At 42.8% G+C, this 24,105-nt stretch overlaps 1 protein-coding gene across 1 annotated transcript in view; it reads left to right on the forward strand.

Moving 5' to 3' along the window:
* Window positions 1-23,751, forward strand: part of tbc1d1 (TBC1 (tre-2/USP6, BUB2, cdc16) domain family, member 1) — a 50,306-nt gene extending 26,555 nt beyond the window's left edge. Inside the window, 14 exon segments of the mRNA XM_054604102.1 lie at window positions 13-161; window positions 1,046-1,306; window positions 3,922-4,055; window positions 6,418-6,420; window positions 9,504-9,521; window positions 9,524-9,685; window positions 12,706-12,867; window positions 13,788-13,946; window positions 16,836-16,936; window positions 17,137-17,280; window positions 18,440-18,599; window positions 19,127-19,296; window positions 23,105-23,281; window positions 23,390-23,751. Of these exon segments, the coding sequence (XP_054460077.1) occupies window positions 13-161; window positions 1,046-1,306; window positions 3,922-4,055; window positions 6,418-6,420; window positions 9,504-9,521; window positions 9,524-9,685; window positions 12,706-12,867; window positions 13,788-13,946; window positions 16,836-16,936; window positions 17,137-17,280; window positions 18,440-18,599; window positions 19,127-19,296; window positions 23,105-23,281; window positions 23,390-23,659 (2,070 nt within the window). The 3' untranslated portion in view covers window positions 23,660-23,751.
* Window positions 23,752-24,105: the final 354 nt, after the last annotated feature.

A 24,105-nucleotide genomic window follows, 5' to 3' on the forward strand; every position in this document is an offset into this window, starting at 1 on the left:
TTTTTTGGGCAGGGGAGCAGCAAGGCCCGAGCTCAGAGGGACAACAGTGTAGGAAGCGACAGCAGCTCTTCCATTTGTACGCTGACCAGCAGCCAGGACCAGTCTTCTCTAGATGACCCATTGATCGCCTCCTCCCAGCTGCGACCCACCAGCCCACTCAGGTAAACACACATGCCCACACACACACACTGACTGATATCGTTGGGGCAGAACAGGCAGCAATTTAAAGGGTCAGAGCAGTTCTACCTGGATTTTACGATTGTAGAGGTTTATGGGAGCCTGAGTTCAAAGATCCTGATCCCTGATTTCTAGACCTGTGTTGGTTTGTTTATGGAAAAAAAAAAACAGCCTCCAGAATAAACTGATAATTCTATGAGTTTTGAAATGTCTTTTTAGCTTGAAAACTGTTGCTTGCAAAAACCAGAATCTCCAGAATTGACCCTTGCTAAGCCCCGCCCCCTGCTGCTGCACCATCAAGCTGTCAGAGCTACGTTATCATGGAGCCAACATTGTCACAAACTGAACTCCCTGAATAAATGTAAAAAAAAAAAATAATTTAAATGTAAAAGCGATTTCAGAGAGAAGCGGACAAAAAGGGTTTACAATATGTGTTAAAGGGATATATCCAGGTCCACATCAAACTGATTCAGTAGTGAAAACAGGTTAAAAAGATAAACATAGAATCTACAGCCTACAGATCACAGTGTAAAAGTAATCCACAACATCGCCTGGTGATAGAGACAGAAGACAAGGAAATTCAGGAACAACACTGTTAGCTCCCCAGGTCAACGTAGAAACGTAACGTTTAGACTACATCTAAATCCACCAAACCAGCATGATAATGAAGAACAACCTAAAACGATTGCACGAGAGTCAATATGATTAAATTATTAAAAACATTCTTGTACTTCCCATAACGGTGCATATTATAAACTTAAACTCATCACCTCCCTTTTTTTTCCCATTGGGCTACATAACACAGTATGTGGTCATGAGATTATGCGGACACATGTTTCTCCTGACACGCTCTCCTCCTCGCCTTCAGGTGCCACAACTCAACAGGGGACCTGAAGCGCCTCGACTCCTCCCTCCCCCTGTCCCCCTCAGCCTCCTCTCCACACGGTGACGCTCAGCCTCAGGGCTTCCGTCGACGGGCCAGCACCTTCAGCCACCCTCCCACCCCGTCCTCAGCAGAGAACTCGCCGCTGCACGCACTGACCCGCACGCCGCAGGACCCCACCGCAGCCAGCAAGCCCAAGCTCGTACGACACTACTCCGTCAGCACCGACACTCCACACCAGAGCAAGTAAGGAGAGGGTTTATGGTTTCTATCCCCCCCCCATCTTTCCCAATGGCACATATTACAACATGTCTACAACATAATCACGTCCAGTATGTGAGAAATGTTTCTCACCTGTGAAGGGGCCGCCCATCACACTGCTGTGAGATATTAAGTTGAGCTGGAGAACAATGACAGAGGATTGTTTGCAGTTGCATGTGTTAACAACTTGTATCCTCTTCCTTGGTCAACTGAAGCACATAGTTTTATACCCCTCGTTTAACAGGTTGATGATCAGGAATGAGCCTGTGATAGCATTCTCACGGGTGGTTGAACGCATGTTCAGTGGAGCTTGTCATCCACTGGCTTCCTCTATGTCAGCAGGTGCATCCGTGTCAAAGTGAAACAAGATGGTGCAGATCATCTGTAAAGAGCTAACATGTACAGTCGGCTTATTGCACAAAACAGTTGAGTTCCTGTCAGAAAGTGCTTCTATCAAAAGCTTTGCTGTCAACGTTACTCCCTATGCCCTTGAACCAAACTCTGCTTCTTCTCCCTTGTCTCTCTTTGCAATATACCTCTTTGCACTACATCAAAGTTAACACGCCTCTGTGGTTATCCGAGAAAGGAAATAATCCATGTAATGTGGATAGTATGATGAAGCAAGAGGGAGCGTTTTAATAGAAGGGGAACTCACCTAATTTTACACATAACAGGTGTTATGTGTAAAAAAATGTATAAAGCCATAGAAATATAATTGCAGTAGAACAGACATTGAACTGTTTTGCGTGGGAAGAGAGCGGAGGCTGTTTGACTGTCTGCCCATTTTTCTTTAACCAATGTAACATTAAAGCATGGCCCAATTAGCTAGCTAGCTAAGTAGCATACCGCTGGCTAGTAAGCAGGCTAGTTTGCTAATCCCACCATACTTCAAAGCCACACTGGCTACAGAAAATGATCATTGATTTGGTGACAGCGATGTGTGTGACTACGATGTGACAAGAGTGCGTGGATAAGGCAGTGAGTTGTGATATTTGACTCATTTACTCTGGCTCTCTACGCTTTGTAGCATCACTACTCCACTGCTCTTTTTTTAGTCGCTGCATAACATCACCTCAGTGAGAACGTGACTTGCTGTAAGTTGGTTTAGTTTGTATGGAAGTTAGTCGGCTACAACAGTAGCAGTGGCAGCAGAGCACATAAATAATGGCTGACACTCTGACCAATTCTGATATATTGGTTTGAATTGGAATGTCCTTTCTACTCCTGTTCTATTTCTATAAACTATGGTGTTTCGATATCCGAACATTTTTTCTCAAGTGAGTCAGCATTTTTTGGGTCTTGTGTTTTAAATGAAAAAAACAAAACTGAGTTGAGTAGTTGAACAAGAATGTGAGGTTCTCAGACCTCTGTAGCTCCTCATCTCTGCTGGAGGCTACATTAGCTGCTTCTAGCATAGCATGTCGAGTTGCATTGTGGGTAATGCAGGTGGCAGGCTTTTGAGAAGGAAGAATAACCTGTGGATTCTTTTAATTATACCCAACAGTGAAAACAGTCAAATTATGGTTATGGTTGTAATGTTGCGTCGAAATAATGAAAAGACGATATTAATCATTTCTTTACCATCAGTTTGAGATGATCAACCAAAATTCGCACATGAACTGTTTCTCCACGGCTCAACCTTCAAAAAAACATTTTTCATTTCCTTTTCTCTGCTCTTTGTCTTTGCCCATTTTTCAGCTGTCACATATTTTTTTTTTGTGTGACTTCCTTTGCTTTCTTTCTCTTTTCCCTCTTCTTCCTGTATTTCCACCATTTCTCAGACATCTCCCTACCGACTCCACCCTTCCTCCTGTTCCTCCCTGCCCTTTGTCTCCCTCTCCTCTCCTCCCTCATCATCCTTCCTCACCGTCTAGTGGAGCGCGGCTCAATAAAAGACGGTGAGAATCCTGCGCTGGTTTTCAGTTAAACTCATGCAGTTTTTTTCTGTCTCTGTTTTATGCTTTATACTTAATCGTTCAATTCTTCTTTTGACCTTGTGCTACATGTTATTTTGTGAGGCCCTGTTTAGACAGAGAAACACTAAACATAATGTCACTCATTGGTTGACTTGAAAAGAGATCCAAGCTGTGTTCACTTCAGTAAAAAAAACTTTTCACTAGACATGTGTCTCTTTGTGTGAACGGGGCCCTACGTGTCTCTTTTCATCTGTTTCCTGCCTCCTTTTTCCACCTCCATCTCTCCATCTCAGTCCTCTGGGTGGTCTGCGAGCTCGTCTCCGCTCCTCCTCCTCTGTCCCTAATTTTCTGAAATTTCCATTTCTGGACCCTGTCCAAGAGAATGATTGTCCCGATGTCCCAAAGAGCAGGTACACACACACACACACACACACACACACACACACACACACACACACACACACACACACACACACACACACACACACACACACACACACACACACACACACACATGTCATTGTGTAGTTACAATCTGTGCTCCTTGTTTCATGGATCACTTAAACAGACTTTTTGTGTCTGTCTTTTTGTGCATATATTAATGTGTTAGTATACAGTTTATTGTACAAACTACAAAGACATATTATGTAACCCTTCTTGTGTGTGTGCTTATTTGTGTTTCAGTGATGTAGCAGCTCTGTCTCCAACAAGTGCAGCACTTGGCATAGGGGAAAGCCCTCTGCGCAGCCACCGCCACTCATGGAGGCAGCAGATCTTCCTGCGCGTCGCCACACCGCAGAAGAACACCGACACCAACGGTAAGAATGGGCACGCCCACTAATTGATTTAACTCTATGCAAGGTTCCACTTGCATAGAGGACTAGGATTAGTGGTCCTTTTGTTAAGACGAATTTCTTGCTTATTTATAACTCACTGAGATAGTTGTCTACTTTTTAATTAGAAATGGAGGCCCACTCAGTGTAAAGTGTTAAGATACAGTTTAACTTGGAATAAAAGTGCTGACTCAGTCCCCACAAACCTTTTTACAATTTGTCCAAGAAGGCGATCATGCTGCCATATCATTTAAATACACCCAACCCTTGTGTTTAATGAACAAAAGGTAGAGCACACTGGAGAGAAAACCGTGGTTGTTTGTTCACTAAGGATGTGTCGCACTCTTTTAGACACTGAAGAGGAAGATAGGGTTTGTCTATCTTTAAAATTGGGGCACACTGAGGAGTCTTTTCAGGGTTTGTTTTTGTACTGCAGACATAGTGAAATATATTATATAAGAGGACAACATACTGCCTCAAATATAAAATTAAGATTTTAGTGAGTATTTAGCAACAAGAACTTTGAGAAGGAGCTTTGTAGAAAAAATATATTTTCAAGTTATAGAAATTGGGTAAACACATTTGTATCCCCTATAGACACTATAGATTATAGGGCTGCATATATGCAAGAATCTGGCATATATGTGATACGTGTCCCAGTCAGAGATTATGACTCAATGTATAACGATATTTTGCAATTTTCTAAAAAATGTATCGAATTTTAGAAAAACTATCATGCCATGTGCATAAAATCGGAGTAAACTGTTTTAAATCTTTTTCATGCAATCAGTGGGATCTGCGATTGTTTTTGTCACAGTGCGTGTAACATCCAACATCATAGCACTACTTTTGGTGCAATCTGAGGAAATAACATTGACATATATCAATAAAAAGTTTTAACTAGAAGGGCTTTCAGGATTCTTAGGTAATACAGTGTTTTCAAGAATTGATTTAGTAACACAAAACATAATATCGTGATATTCTAGTGTTTTTCTTTCAACCTAAGTAGACCATTATATTTGCTTTTCAGCCAGAATTAGCTCAAATCCTGAATTCTCCACATTATTTTTAGCCTGACAAATTATGGCGATAATTAATAAAATGTAAACATTCCATCTGATCAGGAAAAAGATACCAAACTGACTAAACTTCAAAGACAGTTTGATATATTGGGACATAATTCAATCTCACGAGTTATGCAAATATTTTGTTCACTGTTATCAAACAGTACGCTGCCTGTCTCATTTCCATCTCTTGGCAAACAGAAACAGAAATACCTGCTCTGGACAGTCGAGATCTTCACACTTGGATTACTTTGCACGTTTCGGTTGTAAAACAGAAACATGTTGTAAAAGCAGCTCCAGGTCAAGCGAGTTGCTCTCGTGTGCACATGCACGCTTAGTATCCTACCAAAATAAGAGCACGAACAAGACCCTTGTGCTCACCCTTCTATAACAGCCATTCAAGGACCCGACCAGGCGGCAACTTCCAGTTCTGCCGAATGAAGTCTTAAAACTTACATTCTCTCTAATGGCCATCAGTGGGCGACTCCTCCGGTTGCAAAAAGAAGTCTTGTATAGAAGTCTATGAGAAAATGACCCTACTTCTCAGTTGATTTTTTACCTCAGTAAACATTGCAACAATGAGTTTATAGTCTTAATTTATAGTTTAAAATCTTCTTCAATACAGCATGATGTTCATTAAGTTATTTATGGTCCATTTAGAATCAAATACACCATAAAGCGGAGTATGCTTCAGGGCAGTCTAACTTTGATTGACAGGTCGCTGTCGCTAACAGAGCCGTATACAGCATCTCTACGTCACTCTTCCACATTCCAAATATGTCAACTTTTGTTTATTGGTTCCAAAAACCACATGGTGCTGGCTGTAATCCAAGATGGTGACGGCCAAATCGCCAAATTCGAGGCTTCAAAATGGCCGTCCACAAACAAATGGGGGGACATCATGATGACTTTGTCCTCTTCTCAAATACAATCTATGGTCCGAATGGGTAGACAGCAGTGCAGTGACAGGCTAATGTCATTCTCAACAAAGTTGTTTCTCTTAGAGTGTCTAAACTTTAGACTCAAATGACCAGGCCCTCATATGTCTCCATTGTTATCACACTGTGATTGATGTTAATGTTTTGGCATCCTGTGCTTGTTTTGGAGCTTTGATTTTTTGCATCACAGAGAGATCTCACATTGCTCTGACTGTTATCAGTTGATGAATAGGGCCAATGTTTGACACTGGTCTCAAATTAAATGTATCAGGCTTGATTGCCAAGTGGAAAAAAACAAAAAATCAAAGTATGACTTGAGATTTACTGCCCTGTCAGATATTTCAGAGAGTGAAATATTGCCCGCCGGTCTCATCTCAGTCGAAGTCTTCACAAAAGGGTGTGTGTGTGTGTCTGTTTGCGCAGATGTGAGAATCATGTGCTTGCATGTCTGCATTTCCTGTGTTTTGTATGTATGTGTGTGTGTGTGTGTGTGTGTGTGTGTGTGTGTGTGTGTGTGTGTGTGTGTGTGTGTGTGTGTGTGTGTGACAAAAGTGCTGACAGTGTCGTTAGTTGGGTTGGTCACACTGTAGCTCCGCCATAAATCCTGTTTCAAACAAAACAAACTCCTTTAAAGACATGTTCATACATTTACCTTTAAGTTTAAGCAAAAGAAAGGAATTTCTTTATTGCACTTACACTTACAGGTCTTTATCTTTTTTGTGCTGGAAGTAATGTTTTTGGGTCTTGTTAACACTTGCGACTTCCTATTGTTTTTACATTGATGAATCTATCAATCATTGGTCTATAAGATATCAGAAAATAAAGAACAGGATGACGTATTCAAGTATCTTTTTTTTTTTTTTCAGGCCTACCTTTTCAGGCCTACCTTTTTTTCAGGCCTATTCAGGGTCATATGTCCTCAGCACACGCTTTGGAGCTTTTACCGATCCATTTAATGTCACTATATCAGAGGGAACGTTGGAACAGTGGCCAAGCGAGTGTCTCTACCTGATGATATGTCCTGATTTTAGTCTTTAAGGTGTTTTTTTTTTCTTTTCTTTGCATTTCTGCTTTGTATTTATTTAAAACAAAAATTGAAGTTTGAGAGAGACAGTCAGGAGCTGCAGGCGAGAGAGAGAGAGAGGATGACACACACTAAATGGTCCTGGGCCGGACTCGAACCGAGGCAGTTGCGGCTAGAGCTACGCCTTAATGGTATGCAATTCAGACAGCAACAGTCTCCGTGTCCTTCCAAACCGCCTTGAATTCCAAACGCCTCTTGAAAACATAAAACACAGTGAGGCAGGTTTACCAGAATGTTTACGTGCTATTTCAACTACTATCACCTGAGCAGACAGGCGGAGGCAAGATAACAAATCAGAGAGTCAACTGGCATTGACCCTGAAACCTAAACAAGACAATTCTGCCGTGGGCTGGTGGTTTTGTGGTGACACGGCAACACAGTTTCTTGCCACTGTGTATTTTTCTTATGCCACCACTGGGGGGTGCCAAAGTGTGATGTTTCCAAATTCTAAACACACAGAGAACCACAAACATTTCCATACGCTTCAATTAACACCTCTGACCCAGTCTCAACAACAACTGGGTATTAAAAACTTTCACAGTGGTTGTACTGGATTAGTGGACTACCTTCCGGGCACATTCTGTGTTCGACTCTCCATAAATGCAACAGGAATGTGGGACTAATGTGACCTTTTTATCCACCCTCCCCACTGAACATGCTGCTCATGAGGGATTAGCCAGCTTCAGGGCCCCGTCACTGAGTTTCCCTTTCAAACCAAAACGGACGAACACCAAGGCAGACTTTTCTCTTCACCATTAATTACATCTGTGTGTGACTTTTATTTTGACGGTCCGCAGCCGCGAGTTGAAGGTGCTCTTAGCAGGTCAGCTTGATGGGCTTTTTGCTGGCCGAATATAGCGCTGCCGATTTGGGTGTGGATTTATGTGTGTGTGTGTGTGTGTGTGTGTGTGTGTGCTTACATGCATGAGGTCATGGGCGTGTCCGAGTTCTCGTGTGTGTGCGTGCATGTTGGAGGGGATGACGGTGTCTCAAGGTCATGTTGACAGGCCACACACAGACAGCGCCAGAGGAAAGCGCCAACCGTGTTGACCCACTTTGCATATATTGTGTGTGTGTGTGTGTGTGTGTGTTCAGAGACAGGGGTCTGGTGAAATGTTTGCTCAGGGAGTGGATTGTGCCACTTTATGCAAGAGGGTGGGTGTGCGTGTTTTGACATCAAGACATTGTTCTAGCATTGAGTTTAGGCGCCCACAGTAAGGTAGCTAGTTCATTTAGGGTTAGGATTAGGGACTAGAGAGTGAAAGTGGTCCGTGGAAAGTCTCCACGAGGATCGCAGGAGAAGTCCGTGCGTGTTTCCAAGTGTGTGTGCGCTCGCGTGCACTTTTCACACCTTGAGGCTGACTCTTCAGCCTCGTTCTGTAAAAGCTGTACAGGAGTCTGTGTTTGTCTAACAAATACACAAGTCTCTCAAGTGTGTGTGCGTGTTTGCCACACTCGTAACATAAGAGCCATATGTTTGTATAGCTACTCTGCTCAGCACGTCTTGGAAAGTCTCCCTGACACAGACACAAAGGCACACATCAACGTTAACCCAACTTAGACCAGAGAACACTATTGTCATTCTGTGTGTGTGTGTGTGTGTGTGTGTGTGTGTGTGTGTGTGTGTGTGTGTGTGTGTGTGTGTGTGTGTGTGTGTTTGTAATTTATGGATGTACAGTATGTACCTATTTCTAGTTTTCCTCATAAAGATAAGCATCAAATTGGCATACCTAAGTGAAGCTAAGGTATGTGTGCGTGTGTGTGTGGGGGCATGCATGCAATCAAACTGAATCGTGATGTTCCTACGAACCGAAACACAAGTGCTATCTGGATAGTTGTTATGTCCTCCCTCTAAACAACACGGTATTTTGAGGTTTTGGGATCCACCCTGTACTTTGGGGTGGAGTCATACAAACACTTTTTTTTTTCTTTTTTTTTTTTTTTTTTACACTGTGTGCGACGCACCCGACTGTGTTGAATATATCTGTGCTTATCTTCTTTTTTTTTTTTTTTTTTTTTGCACGGCTGTCCAGGGGAGGGTTGCAAAGTGAACAAACTTGTTCGATTTTTTTAAACTGAGGGTCAATGGATGAATTAAAACAAAATAAAATGTCACCCTCAGAAAAAGATATTGTCATATCTTGTGAATATAGAACTTTTCTTTCTCCTAACGAGCTCAATTCTTTCGCACTTGCAAACAACTTGATGAAAACTTATTCCACTATTTTTAAAAGTATTATTTCACAACGTAACACTGTGTTTGCTCTTTGCTGTACATGCAGTGGACGACTGATGTAGTTTAATCTCATCCAACCTAATGCAACATGATCTGACATGTCTTTCAGAGCGGGGGACCCCTGTCTCGAGGGGGCCAGGTGGTAGTCGGAGGGAGCGGGGACTCGTCCACACGGGCGGTGCCCGAGGAGGGGACGAGACGGAGCAGAGAGGAGCTGAGGGAGCTCTGGAGGAAGGCCATCCTGCAGCAGATCCTGCTGCAGAGGATGGAGAGAGAGAACCAGAAGCTACAGGGTGAGTCGGATGCTCAAAGGGGGGGGGATGATCCACTGTCATTGATGTCATAGAGCCGCTAGACACTTTTTTGCTGCCTGTTCCTTGCAATATTGTAACGCGTTTGCTGCCAGATTTGTTTCATTGAGCTGCGTTGGCATCACTCACCTTTAATTTGTCTCTGGCAACATGCCTCTCCAGATGTGCACACAGAAACACACACACACACACACACACACACACACACACACACACACAGAGGTTGGGCAATCAAGCGTACACCTTATTCTTTTAACTATAGACCCAATCGCTAATGCCAAGGTTATATAAAACGTGTGTGCGTGTGTGTGTGTCTTTTCACTGGAAGGCATATGTACAATACAATATGTAAGGGTGTGCCAAGTGCGCCGCCTCTTTCCTGACCCAGTTGGCAGGCATCAACACGCACACCTAGTCGCACCACACCCCCTAACTACCCTGCGCTGTATACAAACCATGAATCCATCGTGCCAATCGAAATCATAGCCTAAATAACGGGGTGTGGACTCACACACGGATACAACGCACACATCTGCAGCGTGTGGCGCCGCTATCTGGCATCTATAGTTTGACATTGTTTTATTCCTCCCTGAGGCCGGGCTCCACCTTTCCATCCGTTATTTGTCCGGGTGGAGCTCCATTGCTTCTCTTTATCTCTCACACTGCTGCCTGTTTTGTGGCAACTGTGAAAGTGTGTGTGTGTGTGTGTGTGTGTGTGTGTGTGTGTGTGTGTGTGTGTGTGTGTGTGTGTGTGTGTGTGTGTGTGTGTGTGTGTGTGTGTGTGTGTGTGTGTGTCTTTGTCAGCTCCAGGGTGGGGTATCCTATGTTGATGTATGTTATCATGGGCGGGGTGTTCCGGGCGAGGGAATGGAAGAGAAATGGAGGAAGGGCAGATTGAGTCCTGAGTCCTGATGGACCAGACTCTCCACCTCTCCAGATAAGACAGACAGCAGAGCCACGGCTGCTCCAGAAGCATCTATTCTTACTCTGGGTGTGTCAGCTGTCTGCTCCGTCCAACTTTTCCTTTTTTTATTATTATCCAGACTACGCCCTCCAGGTCACTGCCACTACTTCTCTATCTTCGATTGCTGCGGCCGTGATACACAGCATTTCATAAAAACGTTTTAGAAATCTGGAGATGTTTTCAATTAGTCTAGTTCTTGGGTGTTTTCCAAATGTTTTTTATCCTGAATTTGAATGTGAGCTCTTTGCAAAACCAGCTACTTCTGCAATGCACTAATTTGACTCAATTTGTTCATTCAAGCTGGTGTTGGCCTCATTTTACTTCTTTGCAATACATGTTGGCTGCACTGCTAATTTCGCCTCTGTTTCCTGTTAAAAGAGGAGATGTCACGGTGTCATATCATAAGGGTACGACGCGCAGTGAAATCTGCACTTGCCGAAATGGGCAAGTTGGCACGTGAACATGAGGATGATTGTTTCGTGTCACTGACGCGTCTGTCGGGGGGTGGGGTGAGAATTACCAATCTGCAATTATTAAAGAGATCTTTCATAAAAGACCACAAATCAAGTTTTTGTTATATGAAAACCCACTATGGTTTATCAGCCACCATCCATTTCAAGCGTGACCCAAAAACTTCTGTTCGGCCGAGCGCACCCAAAGAGCAACGATTCCTTCGTTTCCAGCGCCGTCTGCTGTATCCCTCTGACATCGCAGCACCCCGCAGCTGAAGACAATGTCCCAGCATTCATTCAATAGCCTGGGAAGCTGTCTGTGCGGGTTGGAACAGGAAACGGACTTCCATGTCTTTCCTCTTCCGTAGCGATGATGTCACCCTCCCCAGGCCCTTTTACTACACGGATGAGCATAAAAGGGTGGGGAGAGAGTCCACAACGGGGAAGGAGGGAAAGGGAGAGCGTTGGTCGACGGATGAGACAAATGTGGGATTGGATGAAAATAAGAGTTCTGAGTGAAGGCAGGAAAGAGAAAAGAGAAGAGAAGAAGGGCTGTGGGTTGAGAGATTAGTGAGGAAAGAGAGGAAGGGTGTTGTCAGAGAGAGAGGAACAGGCGAGGGGCGCCGGGCGTGCCCTCACCTTCTTTGATCGCTGGTGTCAACATGTTGCAACGGAATTCACAGTTTGTGTTTCTCTGTTTAGTTTATGTGTTAATCTGAGAGCCACAAATTAGATTGGGTAAAACACATCTTATTATAACACAGCAGGGGAAATGTATTAAAATAATATGTCCTCTGTCAAAGGATTTAAGATATTCCTGGATTTACTCTCGGTTTGTTTGTCATGTTCAAACATCCAAATGTGATTGGATTTAATAAAAACTGGTCCGTTACCCTCTCAGCCCCAAACTGGAGACATAATTAGCATCTAGCTGGTGGACACAATGGAGAATTTAGCAGCTAAAGAGCCAGATATTTCCCTCAGGAGTTGGTGGAGGCCAAAAACCGAGCTAAAAGAGCGGGAACATTGTTCAAGTTTGAACACGTTTGCTAACAATTTCGATACAACAACTTAAAAGGTGATGATGTCCTGTAGCGCTGCTCCTACAGTTATTTATCACGTTCCCTGCTGGCTGTTTGAGCTTCTAGGCTTCAACATTTCCCAAACCCCCGCAAAAGAAATCTTCTGTCTTTTAGAGTATGATTATTATATATATATTTTTTGAGTCAGTACTACAAGTCCTAAACATCCTGTGCACATCTTGTCTTTTCTGATCATTTCAATCACTAGATGATGAAAACCTCACTCATGAAATTCACGCCTGGCCTGTTTAGAATCCTCTTTATCTAAATGCAAAGGGTTTTATTCTCAGTTATTTAGTTGTGGTCACATTTTTCTCCTCCACAGTGTTTTTATTTTGCTGGCAAAGAGTGTGTGGAAGTCTGTCTGAGTAATTAAGTGAACGGGTGCAGGAAAAAAAAAGGAAAAACATACAGGGCTTGGTGCTTTGCAAAGAGAGATTGACATAAACACACAAACATAAACGCCGTATCGTTGACGCCCCAACTTTTTTTTCCGTTTCATAGCCTCAGAGAGCGACCTGCAGAACAAGCGTCTGAAGCTGGACTACGAGGAAATCACCCCGTGTCTGAAGGAGGTCACTCTGGTCTGGGAGAAGATGCTGGGAACTCCTGCGAGGGCAAAGGTCAAGTTTGACAAGGAGACCATCCACGCTGCTGTTGCACAAGGTACACGTCTGGCTCCGCAAATACCTATATCAGTGCTTCGCTGAGATGTTTATCCTAATCACCAAGTATTAGCTAATATTAACCAAAGCTTAATGTATAAAGCCCCAAAACTGAAAATACGTACTGTAACGTTTCTCCTAATCAACAGCCCCGGCCCTCTGGCCAAATACGGCAAAACAAAAGAGCATAAAGTGTTTCTAATTCAACATTTGTGCACAGTAAAGTCAGTGTGTTTGTTTGTTTGTGTATCTCCCTTCTCACTGTCAAGGCTATCCTCTGTGCGTGTTCTAGTATCAGCACGTTCTGCACAGGAGGACAGGAGGCGTTATCTCCTCTGTCCCTCGACCACAAACGCAACATGGGAGATCTAAAGTACAGAGAGCTCACATGCACACAGAAAAGGCTACTGACCAATGAAAAGCCGCCTTAGAGCTGAAATAGCCTAAAGAGCTGATTACATATCACATGAAAGAGGCGGTCACGCTGCTGATTTCACGGTTGTTCCTCTGTCTATTTCTGGTCATAACCACATTATATCTCTTTTATATAATTTATACAAACACCCAAGTGTAAAAGTAAGTCAGTCATTTTGTGACGCTCCAAATATCAGAGTCAATAGGGTTAAAATGATGTAGTATATATAGAAATATTTGTGGTGAATGTTTTTTATGCATAGTTCACTTACTTTACTAGTATTGCATTTAGAATACTTGCATATGTGTTTCCCAAGGTTGAGACTGAATCCTACACTCGAGGGGAAATATGGGCTATTAGGCTGACTGGTATTTTTTAAAGATGAGATTAGAGTCACCTCTGAGAATCACCACATTTCTTTTGTCTCCTCAAGATTTGCATACTACTGGTAGTTCCACCTTTGAACAACCTTCTGCTCTCACCCTCCTCTTTGTCATCTCCGACAGGCGTCCCGAGGCAGCACCGGGGCGAGATCTGGAAGTTTCTGTCCGAACAGTACCTGCTCAGGCAGACGGTCCCGTCCCGCCCGCCCACCAACCCGTCTCCGTACAAAGAGTTGCTGAAGCAGCTGACCTCGCAGCAGCACGCCATCCTCATAGATCTGGGTAACTCAGAACCCACACAATGTACAAGTACTCGTATTCACAGGCACACATTTTTCAGTTGCTTGGTTTTTCGGAGCTTTTTCTGCTGTTTGGAAAGAACACAACACTGATGGATGTACAGTACCATGTGCACAATCTTTTTGGTTTTTACTACAGGTCTTGAAAAGCGTTAAAAAGGGAATTTCAGCTCCTTCAACAAAAGGCCTTTGAAGATATTCTATTTTTTAAAATTCTACGCATAATTTTCCGCTTGTAGGATGTCTGGAGAAACTATTGGTTTTCTGTTTCAAGTTTGACTGTCAGAGGTATTAAATTATCTTCTCGTGGTATTTCAAAGTAACCTGACCCGCCAGATGGCTTGTTACACAGAACCATCTGACTGTGGAAACAAAAAATACATGGCAAGTGATTAGATGAACCATCCGTCAATCAAACTCTTACCAAAACGAGGCAAAAGAAGAGAGAAAACACCTTTTCCATTGAGAAAATCATTCAGCGTCGTTCTTCGCTCCTCTTTCAATGAAGAAACATTCTCTAGTTCTGTTCAAATTTGATGCTATTGCATCATCTACGCCAGTGGTTCTCAACCTTTTTTCAGTGATGTACCCCCTGTGAAATACTTTTTTAGCCAAGTACCCCCTAACCAGCGCAAAGCATTTTTGGTTGAAAAAAAGATGTAATACTAAGCGCTCTGCCATCAGTGTCTGATTTATTAAACTGGCAACACTGACGATTGCATTGTTGCATTAAATTCAGTTTATGAACTTACACTTATATTTTATTGAATATTTATTAAACAACTATTTTTAAAGGATTTTTGAATGGATGCTAATTTTAAATATATTTTTGAAAAATCTCACGTACCCCCTGGAGTGCCTTCACGTACCCCCAGGGGTACACGTACCCCCATTTGAGAACCACTGATCTACGCTATCCTCCTCATGAGTTGTTTGAACGAACAGCCGGCAGTAGTTCCTCACTGGACGCTGATCGGTCCATTCACTGTTTTACGGATCACAAATGCATCACTTGAAGTCAACTTAGATTTTTTGTGTTATCTCGTGAGGGACGCCCCCTGAATCTCTGATCCAAACCGGAACCGGTTCTAAATGAGTAAAAACCCGGAGTATTGATAAGGTCCGGAGTTAAGGGTTCTGCTATCGGTACTTTAGAAGCTACGGAGTGAGATCTCCGCAGAAAAAAAAGCGTCTCAAACCTCCTCTCTATGTCTCTGTGCCTGTCTTTGCACGAGGGGCGGAGTCATGCGTTACTCTGACACACACACTGACACCAGCTCAGTGTGGCTCCATTTTACTCCAGTAGATGCTGATAACTCTCCTTGTCACAAATGTAATAAAACCCCTCACAATTAAGACTAATTAATTCCATTCCATTTCCACATTTGCCGACAAGCAGAACATCAATCTGCAGAAAGACAGTTTTCTGCTGTTTGGAGAGCAGCCGTCCATCCTCGTCCACTGCAGATAACGTAAGCCATGCAATGTGGAGTTTGCTAATAGGAATAGGGTAATAAATGAAAGCTAATTGCTAAGTTAATTGTTTAGCTGCAAATGTTCTTTCACGATTTTAGAACTCAAGAAAGACTATTTGCATACATACAAGAATAATAGGGCAATGTTTATTCTTTTTCTTAATGACATTTTTTTCTTCTCGCAGTATAATCAAAAAGAACCGAAAAGAGTATCAATTATAGACCTGACCGATAAGCAGAATCAATAAGAGTACTAGTATCGCTAAAATCCCAACGATACCATCTCTAGATAGGTAATGTGAGAATTGCGTGATATTGCGAGAATGCAGCTGCAGTGTAATGTAAATACAAAAAAAAGGTCTTACAAAAGTCATTTCATTTGGTTAAACTCTGCACTGAGGACACTGCAATGTCTCAAACCTCATTTTGACGCTTTCACCCTTTGAATGTACCCAACACCTCCCACCCAAAAAACCCCACACACACATACAGTACCTTCACCCCACCCACATAACACCCACATACACATACATCCACGTCCAACCCAGTAGCACTTCACCTCCCCTGTTTTTTTGCTATTTACCCCGCGTCTTTCATCTGTCATGTTATTCACTCCACATCAAATAGGGCGGGGACGGAGGTAACTGTTAACGTGGCCAAATAACAAAGGTGTTACGTGCCGTTTCATGAAAGCACACAGCGTTCGGAGGGCAATATTCAAATGTGCAGTTCAAATTGAGGCAAAATAGTTCAACAACGTAAGTTAAAGAAGAATTCCTGGGTGTAAAGTGGAGCAATCACACCTTGTTTTCAGACACAGACACTTTTTCTAGAGGCAGGGGAGGGAGCATTATGTTCACAACAATAAAGCCCCTACAGCGCATTCTCTGTATAAGTTCACATGTGCTGCGTCATTGTCTGCTCGGAAAGCCTCACTGTCACACGCCACAGGTTGAGTGGTGCTCAGTCCAAAAACACACACAGTTACCAACCTGTCCACGTTAAGAATGTTGTTTTTTTCTCCACAGATTCTGGGTCATTATGTTGTCAAGGCGCGCGTCCCCGTACACCACCAACACCACACGTGTCGGTTCTGAAAGAGGTTACAGGGGTTCGTCGCTTTAAAGCTGTGTGCTTTCATTTGTGAGCTCCCTCGAGTTGAGTCTCGCATCCCGAGGCAGAGTTTCTGCTTCTTTCAGAGACACACCCGGAGGCTATTCTGCTCAGATTCTTTCGAGGAGTTTGTCAGACCCGAGTCGAGTATATCAAATCTATTAAGACAGCTTTATGGCAGACATGGAAATTGGCCAATTGCAATGTCATACTAAATCTAAACAGAGCAGACGGTTTAGACAAGATGGATCATATCTCGCTCTTTTTTCTCTTTTCTGTCCCAGGTCGCACTTTTCCCACTCATCCATATTTCCAAGCGCAGCTGGGAGCAGGACAGCTGTCCCTGTATAACTTACTGAAAGCCTACTCACTGCTGGACCCAGAGGTACCATTTCATTCTACTTTTGCTATTCTTTCCCTTTCTTTTTTGATGTCTCTCTCTCTCTCTCTCTCTCTCTCTCTCTCTATCTGCCCCCCCCTTGATTGATGGATTAAATGGAACTGTCAACTGCCTTTTTTCGGCTTAAGCCCTTTTCCACTTCCCTGTCTGTGTGGACGTCACATTTGTTGTCGTTTGGATTGTAGGTGGGCTACTGCCAGGGCCTGTCCTTCATTGCTGGAGTGCTGCTGTTACACATGGGGGAGGAGGACGCCTTCAACATGCTCAAATTTCTCATGTATGACGTTGGGCTCCGCAAACAGTACAGGCCTGACATGATTATCCTGCAGGTGAAATGCACACACACACTAACACACTAACACAAGCGCACCACACACACACACACACACACACACACACACACACACACACACACACACACACACACACACACACACACACACACACACACACACACACACACAGAGCCTCTTTTGTCCCACATGTGTCTCCTACACACCTTAATCTTGATCTGTTACACAAATACCTAATTAACATGAAAGAGAGGAATGCAGGTCTTTACATCTCACACTATATATATATATATATATATATATATATATATATATTTATATATATTTGTGTATATATATATATATATTTGTGTATATATATATATATATATATTTGTGTGTATATATATATATATATATATATTTGTATATATATATATATATATTTGTATATATATATATATATATATATTTGTATATATATATTTGTATATATATATATATATATATTTGTATATATATATTTGTATATATATATATATATATATTTGTGTATATATATATATTTGTATATATATATATATAGTAGGCTACTAGGTTTAGTTTGTTCATCAACAACATGGCTGTTTGGCGAGCTAGCTATCTAGCTAGCTAACTTAGCTACGTTCCATACACAAAGGTAACTTTCGTGTGAGTGTGACAAAGCACATAGTTGTCGTATCTTCAGCAAAGACGTCAGTTCCCCGACTTTTGGGAGTGTATTCTATATTTTTCGCAGTCTCATACTTCAAAAGTTTTATGCCAGACTGCGACTTTCTCTACTTGCAAATTTGACTGACATAGTATGTTTAATTCTTCTTAATTCAAACGTGATCAAAAAAAGGATTGTCTCTCACCGTTGACTACCGTACATATTTCTTCCAAAATAAGGTCCCATGGTGATATACCTAAAGGGGCGGGACTTTGCCTCGCTATAGATACTCATGGTGTAGGTTTTAAATAAAGATTAAGCATCAGATTTCACTCTTTTACAGAGACTTTTGCTGTGCAGTGTTAACCTTTGTAAACTGAGGCGTAGTTGAATAGGCTCCAAATCTCTGCCATAACGCCTTAACCCGTCACAAATCCAACCGCGCACTAAATAATATAAAGCACAACCTGCGCAGAATTTACACCAACCAATAAAAACAACCTCCTATACGTTGCTCCCCGTCAGATTCAGATGTACCAGCTGTCCCGGCTGCTCCACGACTACCACAGGGATCTTTACAGCCACCTGGAGCAGCAGGAGATCGGACCCAGCTTGTACGCCACCCCCTGGTTCCTCACCGCCTTCGCCTCGCACTTCCCCCTCGGCTTCGTGGCCAGAGTCTTCGGTAAGCTGCCTGTGTGTCTTTCACCTACCCACACGCTCCGCCGTTCCTTTCTTACTGTCGTTTTCATGCCTAATTTCCTACACTGTGCTCAGTCAGCGAACCAGACTCTCTGGCTCCTTGCGCTCATCTGAGCATAACGCTGAGTGTGTGTGTGTTACAGCAAGAGGGCATCATCATGGCACTGTGAAGTCTTTGCTCCCAATTCTTAATCTGTTGTATGATCTCATGCAATCCTGCCAAACCCTCACCCCGCCCTGATGCATTCAAAGCACGCACACAAATGCACACACCTACGCTGTCTCTGGCCTAAATTTATGTTTGCTTAAACCCTTTTTTTTATTGACGTCAAAGCATCTATCATTGAAAACAACCCTTTCAGTCACCAATCAACATGGTAAGCCGTGCTGTGAATGTCTGTCATTATTTACCGTACTGTTGCGTAATTTTGCTGTCACGGCAGGGCCTTTCCAACTGCTTATTCCTTTTCTTCCTCTGTAACCTTTTGACTCCTATCTGTCCTTTGTCAGATATGTTGTTCCTGCAGGGGTCAGAGGTCATCTTCAAGGTGGCCATGAGCCTGCTGGGGAGCCACAAGCCTCTTATCCTGCAGCACGAGAGCCTGGAGTCCATAGTGGACTTCATCAAGACCACGCTGCCCAACCTGGGCCTGGTGCAGATGGAGAAAACCATCAACCAGGTCAGAGTACGCGACGGTCTGTAATGTGTAACTTCCCCCTTTAATCACTGGACTGCCTGACTGGTATACAGTGCACAGTTGTGATGGTCCTGATCCTATTTATTGTAATTTTGAGGATTACAGTGAAGTGTTTGAGTTGCATTCAAACACTTTATTGTCAGGCATTGCTTTTATATCAACTTATATTGTCACCAAATCCCATGAAAATTGATTGTGAGGAATTATTAGCCGTTATCAGTGAACATACACAGAAAGTCTCCGAATTTATGTTAGCCTATTAAATGCATAATATTCATTATTTAAAGGGAAACTGACCAAATGTATTATTCGGAAAGAGTATATCAGAAAAGTATCCCTCCATATTACTTTCTGCCCTTCGGGAAGCTCTCACTCTCATGGAGTGATCAACAGACTTTAACTCAACATCACCTACAGCAGAGATTTCCACTTCCTTCGGTGGATCAGCGACCCGTCTGATCTCGTTCTCAAGAAACTGTTAAACGCTCCTCAGCTCATTAAACTTAATCAGAAGATCAGATTTTTCACAACTCATGGGGGCGATAAAGGAGACAGCGTTGCTTTATGATGAAACGACAAAAAATGGAAAATCATATTATGCTTGAGTGCTATCAATGTGAACCACGCCCTCTCCTCTCATCAGCGGTGAGGGCAGCTGATGGTTGGAGTGCCAATTCAGTCTTCATGTGTCATTCTTTGTTGTGAAGAAAAACTACGTTTGAGTGACTCTGGCAACCAAACAGTCACGATCAGACGACCTTCTGCCAAATTGTTTTCATGAGGGAGACACATGTAAAATGAGTTCCCTAAAGGGAAAAGTCACGCTTCTTCGTTGTAGCTTCTGTGTTGTTTCGACATAACGGCTTAAAGCTCATGAACACACCGAGGTCTGATGAAAGACTCCCCGTCTCTGGAAAAGGGAACCATCCGAGGAGCACCTGAATGCATCATTTCTGCGCTCTCCCACACGCTCTTGCAATGGGCAGTGTCATCGTAGTTTTCATATTTAAAAAAACTGTTCAGTCGGCATAGCGGTGGCAAAGGTCAACTTCTGCTGCAGCTGACTGTCTGAGATCACTTGCTGTAGTTTTTGGGAAAAAATCGTTTCTTGCAAAAATCTCCCACTTAAAATGACAAGTCTTATGACGAGTCTTATTCCAACAACACGGGATGTAACTCTGCCGGCGTAACGCTGTGCGTGCACATTTTTACGTCTTTATCACACACGGTGCTTGTGAACTGTTTAAACCTTTGTCCATGAATTTAGTTTTAGTTTTCTTCTGATTTAAAACTAAACAAACTATGATTTTGAATGTTTTTTGTCAACGTCCACAAATGATTCTGCTGCGCTTCCACAGTTGAACCCTCATCCAGCCAACATATATCACATACCTACTACCACACACCTCTTGAATAAACAGAATGAACTACTGTAACTGCTGCAAGAACACACTACTGTAAGAAACCACCATCAAAGCAATACGTTGTGTCATCTGAAGAAAAAAAATAACCGATTATTATAATTTTAAAAAGTAATTGTGTGTCTGCTGCATCTGTGTCCTTCAGAGCGTCTCTATCCCCCGATAATGCGCCATACTTAAATCTAGGACCCTACAAAACATTTTATCCGTTTTATCAATTTGATCTATTAAAGGCGGGAGAAGAACAACATGAAACGATGAAGGTCGGGGTAGTGGCACCGGCAAGAACTTAAATCCGTTACCCCCCCTCCTTTTTTCAGTTGTCGTTCGCCTTGAGATAAGAGGAGGTTACGCGAGTCTGAGATGAGATAAAGGCATGTAGTGATATGTTCTTAATCAATCCTTTATTAGTCCCACAATAGGGAAATTATTTCTCTGCATTTAACCCATCCCGGAGGAGCAGTGGGCTGCAATGAAGCGCCCGGGGAGCAACTTGGGGTTAGGTGTCTTGCTCAAGGACACCTCGGCATGTTGCCGGTAGAGGGGCTTGAACCACCAACCTTGTGGTTACGGGACAAGCGCTCTACCTCATGTGCCACAGCCGCCCCAAGGCATTTATCATGTCATTTACATATGAGACAGGGTGTTGAGTCACGCACTAGCCTGCAGGTACTTTCCCCCCCAAGTGCCACTTATCCAGGTTGTCTATATGTTAACTGGGGTGTGACTCACAGTTTCACAACAAAAAAAACTGGGAGTGTACTTACAGGATGTTTGGAGCCACATATGCAGAAAAGTGACCATTGTTTGTTTTCTGTCATGTGACATAATAATAATAATGGATTTTATTTATATAGCACACTTTAAAATACAAAGAAATCTCAAGGTGCTGCACAGGGTAGAACAATCACAATAATCAAATATAATAATAAAACACTAAATGAAAATGAAATACCTAAAGTTTCATAAATTCCTGATTCTGACTTGATAATAATAGGTTTGCTGACATGTGAGTGCACAGTGACGCCATAAGGAAGTGGGACGAGGAAAAGAACGCAAACAGACCAGTTAGAAAGAAACAACAGGTCGGCCAAACTTATTTGGAAGAGAAAATAAAGATAAACGCTTTTTTTTCATTCCAAAGCTGTACGATAAGGAAGCGTTACTGACATGTCTGGTTCGCTCGCAGTGTCTTTTATTTTTCCAAATAAAGTGGTGGAAATAAACCTGCTCAACCACGAAATAATCCGGTTTTGCTATATGAAAAAAAAAATGTCCTTAAAAAAGTAAAAAAATTAAATAATAAAAAACAATTGTATCTTGAGATGCATTGCTTATTATGAAATATGAAGTATCTTTGATACTTTATTGAAAATAAAGGGGAATAGAATACATGTTGTTTTTGTGAAAAATACTGTATTGAGATCAGTAATGCTAGAGTGACTCACTCCGTATAATCTTGAATTTCTGAAGAACAGAGAATCCAAAATCAAAGAAACGTTTTGATGAATGGAAGCAAACGCATCAACAGTCTTACGCTTTCTCGCTTCTCATCCATGCGAGTACTGTGTATGCGGGAATGTTTCATTTAGTAAGGTTTTAGGGATGCATGTGTTTGGAAAGTAGTGAGCAGTTTAAATGATTATACTGTGTTGTGTGAGAGTTAATAAACAGAGGTTCACTTCAGTGAGTCAGAACTTTTCTCCCTTTTTGTAATCCCTGTTCAGCGTGAAGTAATGGGTTTTCAAGAATGCGTTGAGTAATTGATATAATTATTATGATTCTTCGGGTGAAGTTATCCTTTAATCATCAGGATTAAGCAATAAAAGGTCTCGTTTTTCAAACAAGTTTTTGGGGTTGTATATTAAATAAAAACAATGATTCAGTTGTCGCTCACTTTAACTATTATAAAGTAAAATAATGTTTTTTAGGATAGTTGTGTATCCACACAATCGGTCAGTGAAAACTGGGACAAGTAATAACAACATTGTACAATGAGGAGGGGGAACAAAGTAGAAAAGGGCAATAAAGAGTCTAGCTAACCCCACCCTCCGCCTTACCCGTCCAAATTCCTGGCATATCCTGTTCACATTCTTTCAAAAGATGTAGATTGTATTTAAACTGAGGGTCATGAGGGTCACCAAATTAATTAATTTGCTCTTAATATTAATTAAGTAATCTAACTACATTTAAGTGTTTGGGAGTCATTTTCCTCCATTCGATGCGTGTTCATTTTTTATAGAAAAGAAAGATTTGGATGAGCCAAGATGTTCTCTAAGCTCACGTTCCCTTGTGTGCAAAATGTTTTTGTGTTTCTGAATGCTCATTCGAGGATTTTTAAGATTGTTATCGATCTCTGTGTTCATCAGGTGTGCCAGATGGACGTGTCCAAGCAGCTCCAGGCATACGAGGTGGAGTACCACGTCCTTCAGGACGAGCTGCTGGACACGCCCCCGAGCCTCACCCAACAGCAGCGCGCCGCCCAACTGGAGAGGACCAATCAGAGCCTCCGTCAGCAGAACCTCGACCTGCTCGAGGAGCTCCAGGTACACACACACACACACACACACAAAAACACACACATACACACACAACTAGAGCCGAGTTATCTTCTCCTTTACCTCTATGTCAACCATCACTCGCTCTCCCCTCAGGTGTCACACGCTCGAGTCTGCAGCCTGGAGAGCCGAGTGGAGGCCCTGGCCCAGTCGGAGGGCCGGCTCAGGGACCAGGTTTCCGCACTGGAGGGGGAGAAGAAGCAGCTAGCGAGCACCGTCACGCTCCTCCGGGACCTCCTCACCGACCTCGGCATACACACCGCCCCCGACGGACGCACGCTCCCGCCGCCCCCTGGGAGATGCGCAATGACGGAAGACAGCGAGGGGCTGGGGATCAGGACCGCGGACTCCCTCCCCCACCCTTAAAGGTCAAGCGGAGAAAGAGCTGTTTGTGGGAGGCCCAGGAGGAGAAGGTCGGGAGAGACATTAAGATGACTCCCTACCTCACCCTTTGTCCTCTCCCTCGCTCCAGAATGTTTTTGATAAAAAGAGGAAACACAGAGGTAGATGGACCTAAAACAGAGGAGAAAGATGGAAATCTTACAAAAGAGAAGAAAGAAAAAGAAAGTGTGGCACCCTTGAGCGTTGTATCCCAAAGTGAACATGTGATTCGAACAACGATCCCCAAAGTTAGCACTGTCCCACTGGGCCTCTGTAAGAACAAAACTGTTCCATTTGCACCTGTACTCATATGTATGTTCGCGTCTCTGAACATCTGTCTCATGATTTTTTATGCTCCTGTGTTGGATGCAAGGATAAAATAGCCAAAGATAGTCCTTATTATTTTAAAACGACCTCGAACAAAGATTTAG

This window comes from Anoplopoma fimbria, chromosome 9, assembly GCF_027596085.1.
Source record: "Anoplopoma fimbria isolate UVic2021 breed Golden Eagle Sablefish chromosome 9, Afim_UVic_2022, whole genome shotgun sequence".
NCBI lineage: Eukaryota > Metazoa > Chordata > Actinopteri > Perciformes > Anoplopomatidae > Anoplopoma > Anoplopoma fimbria.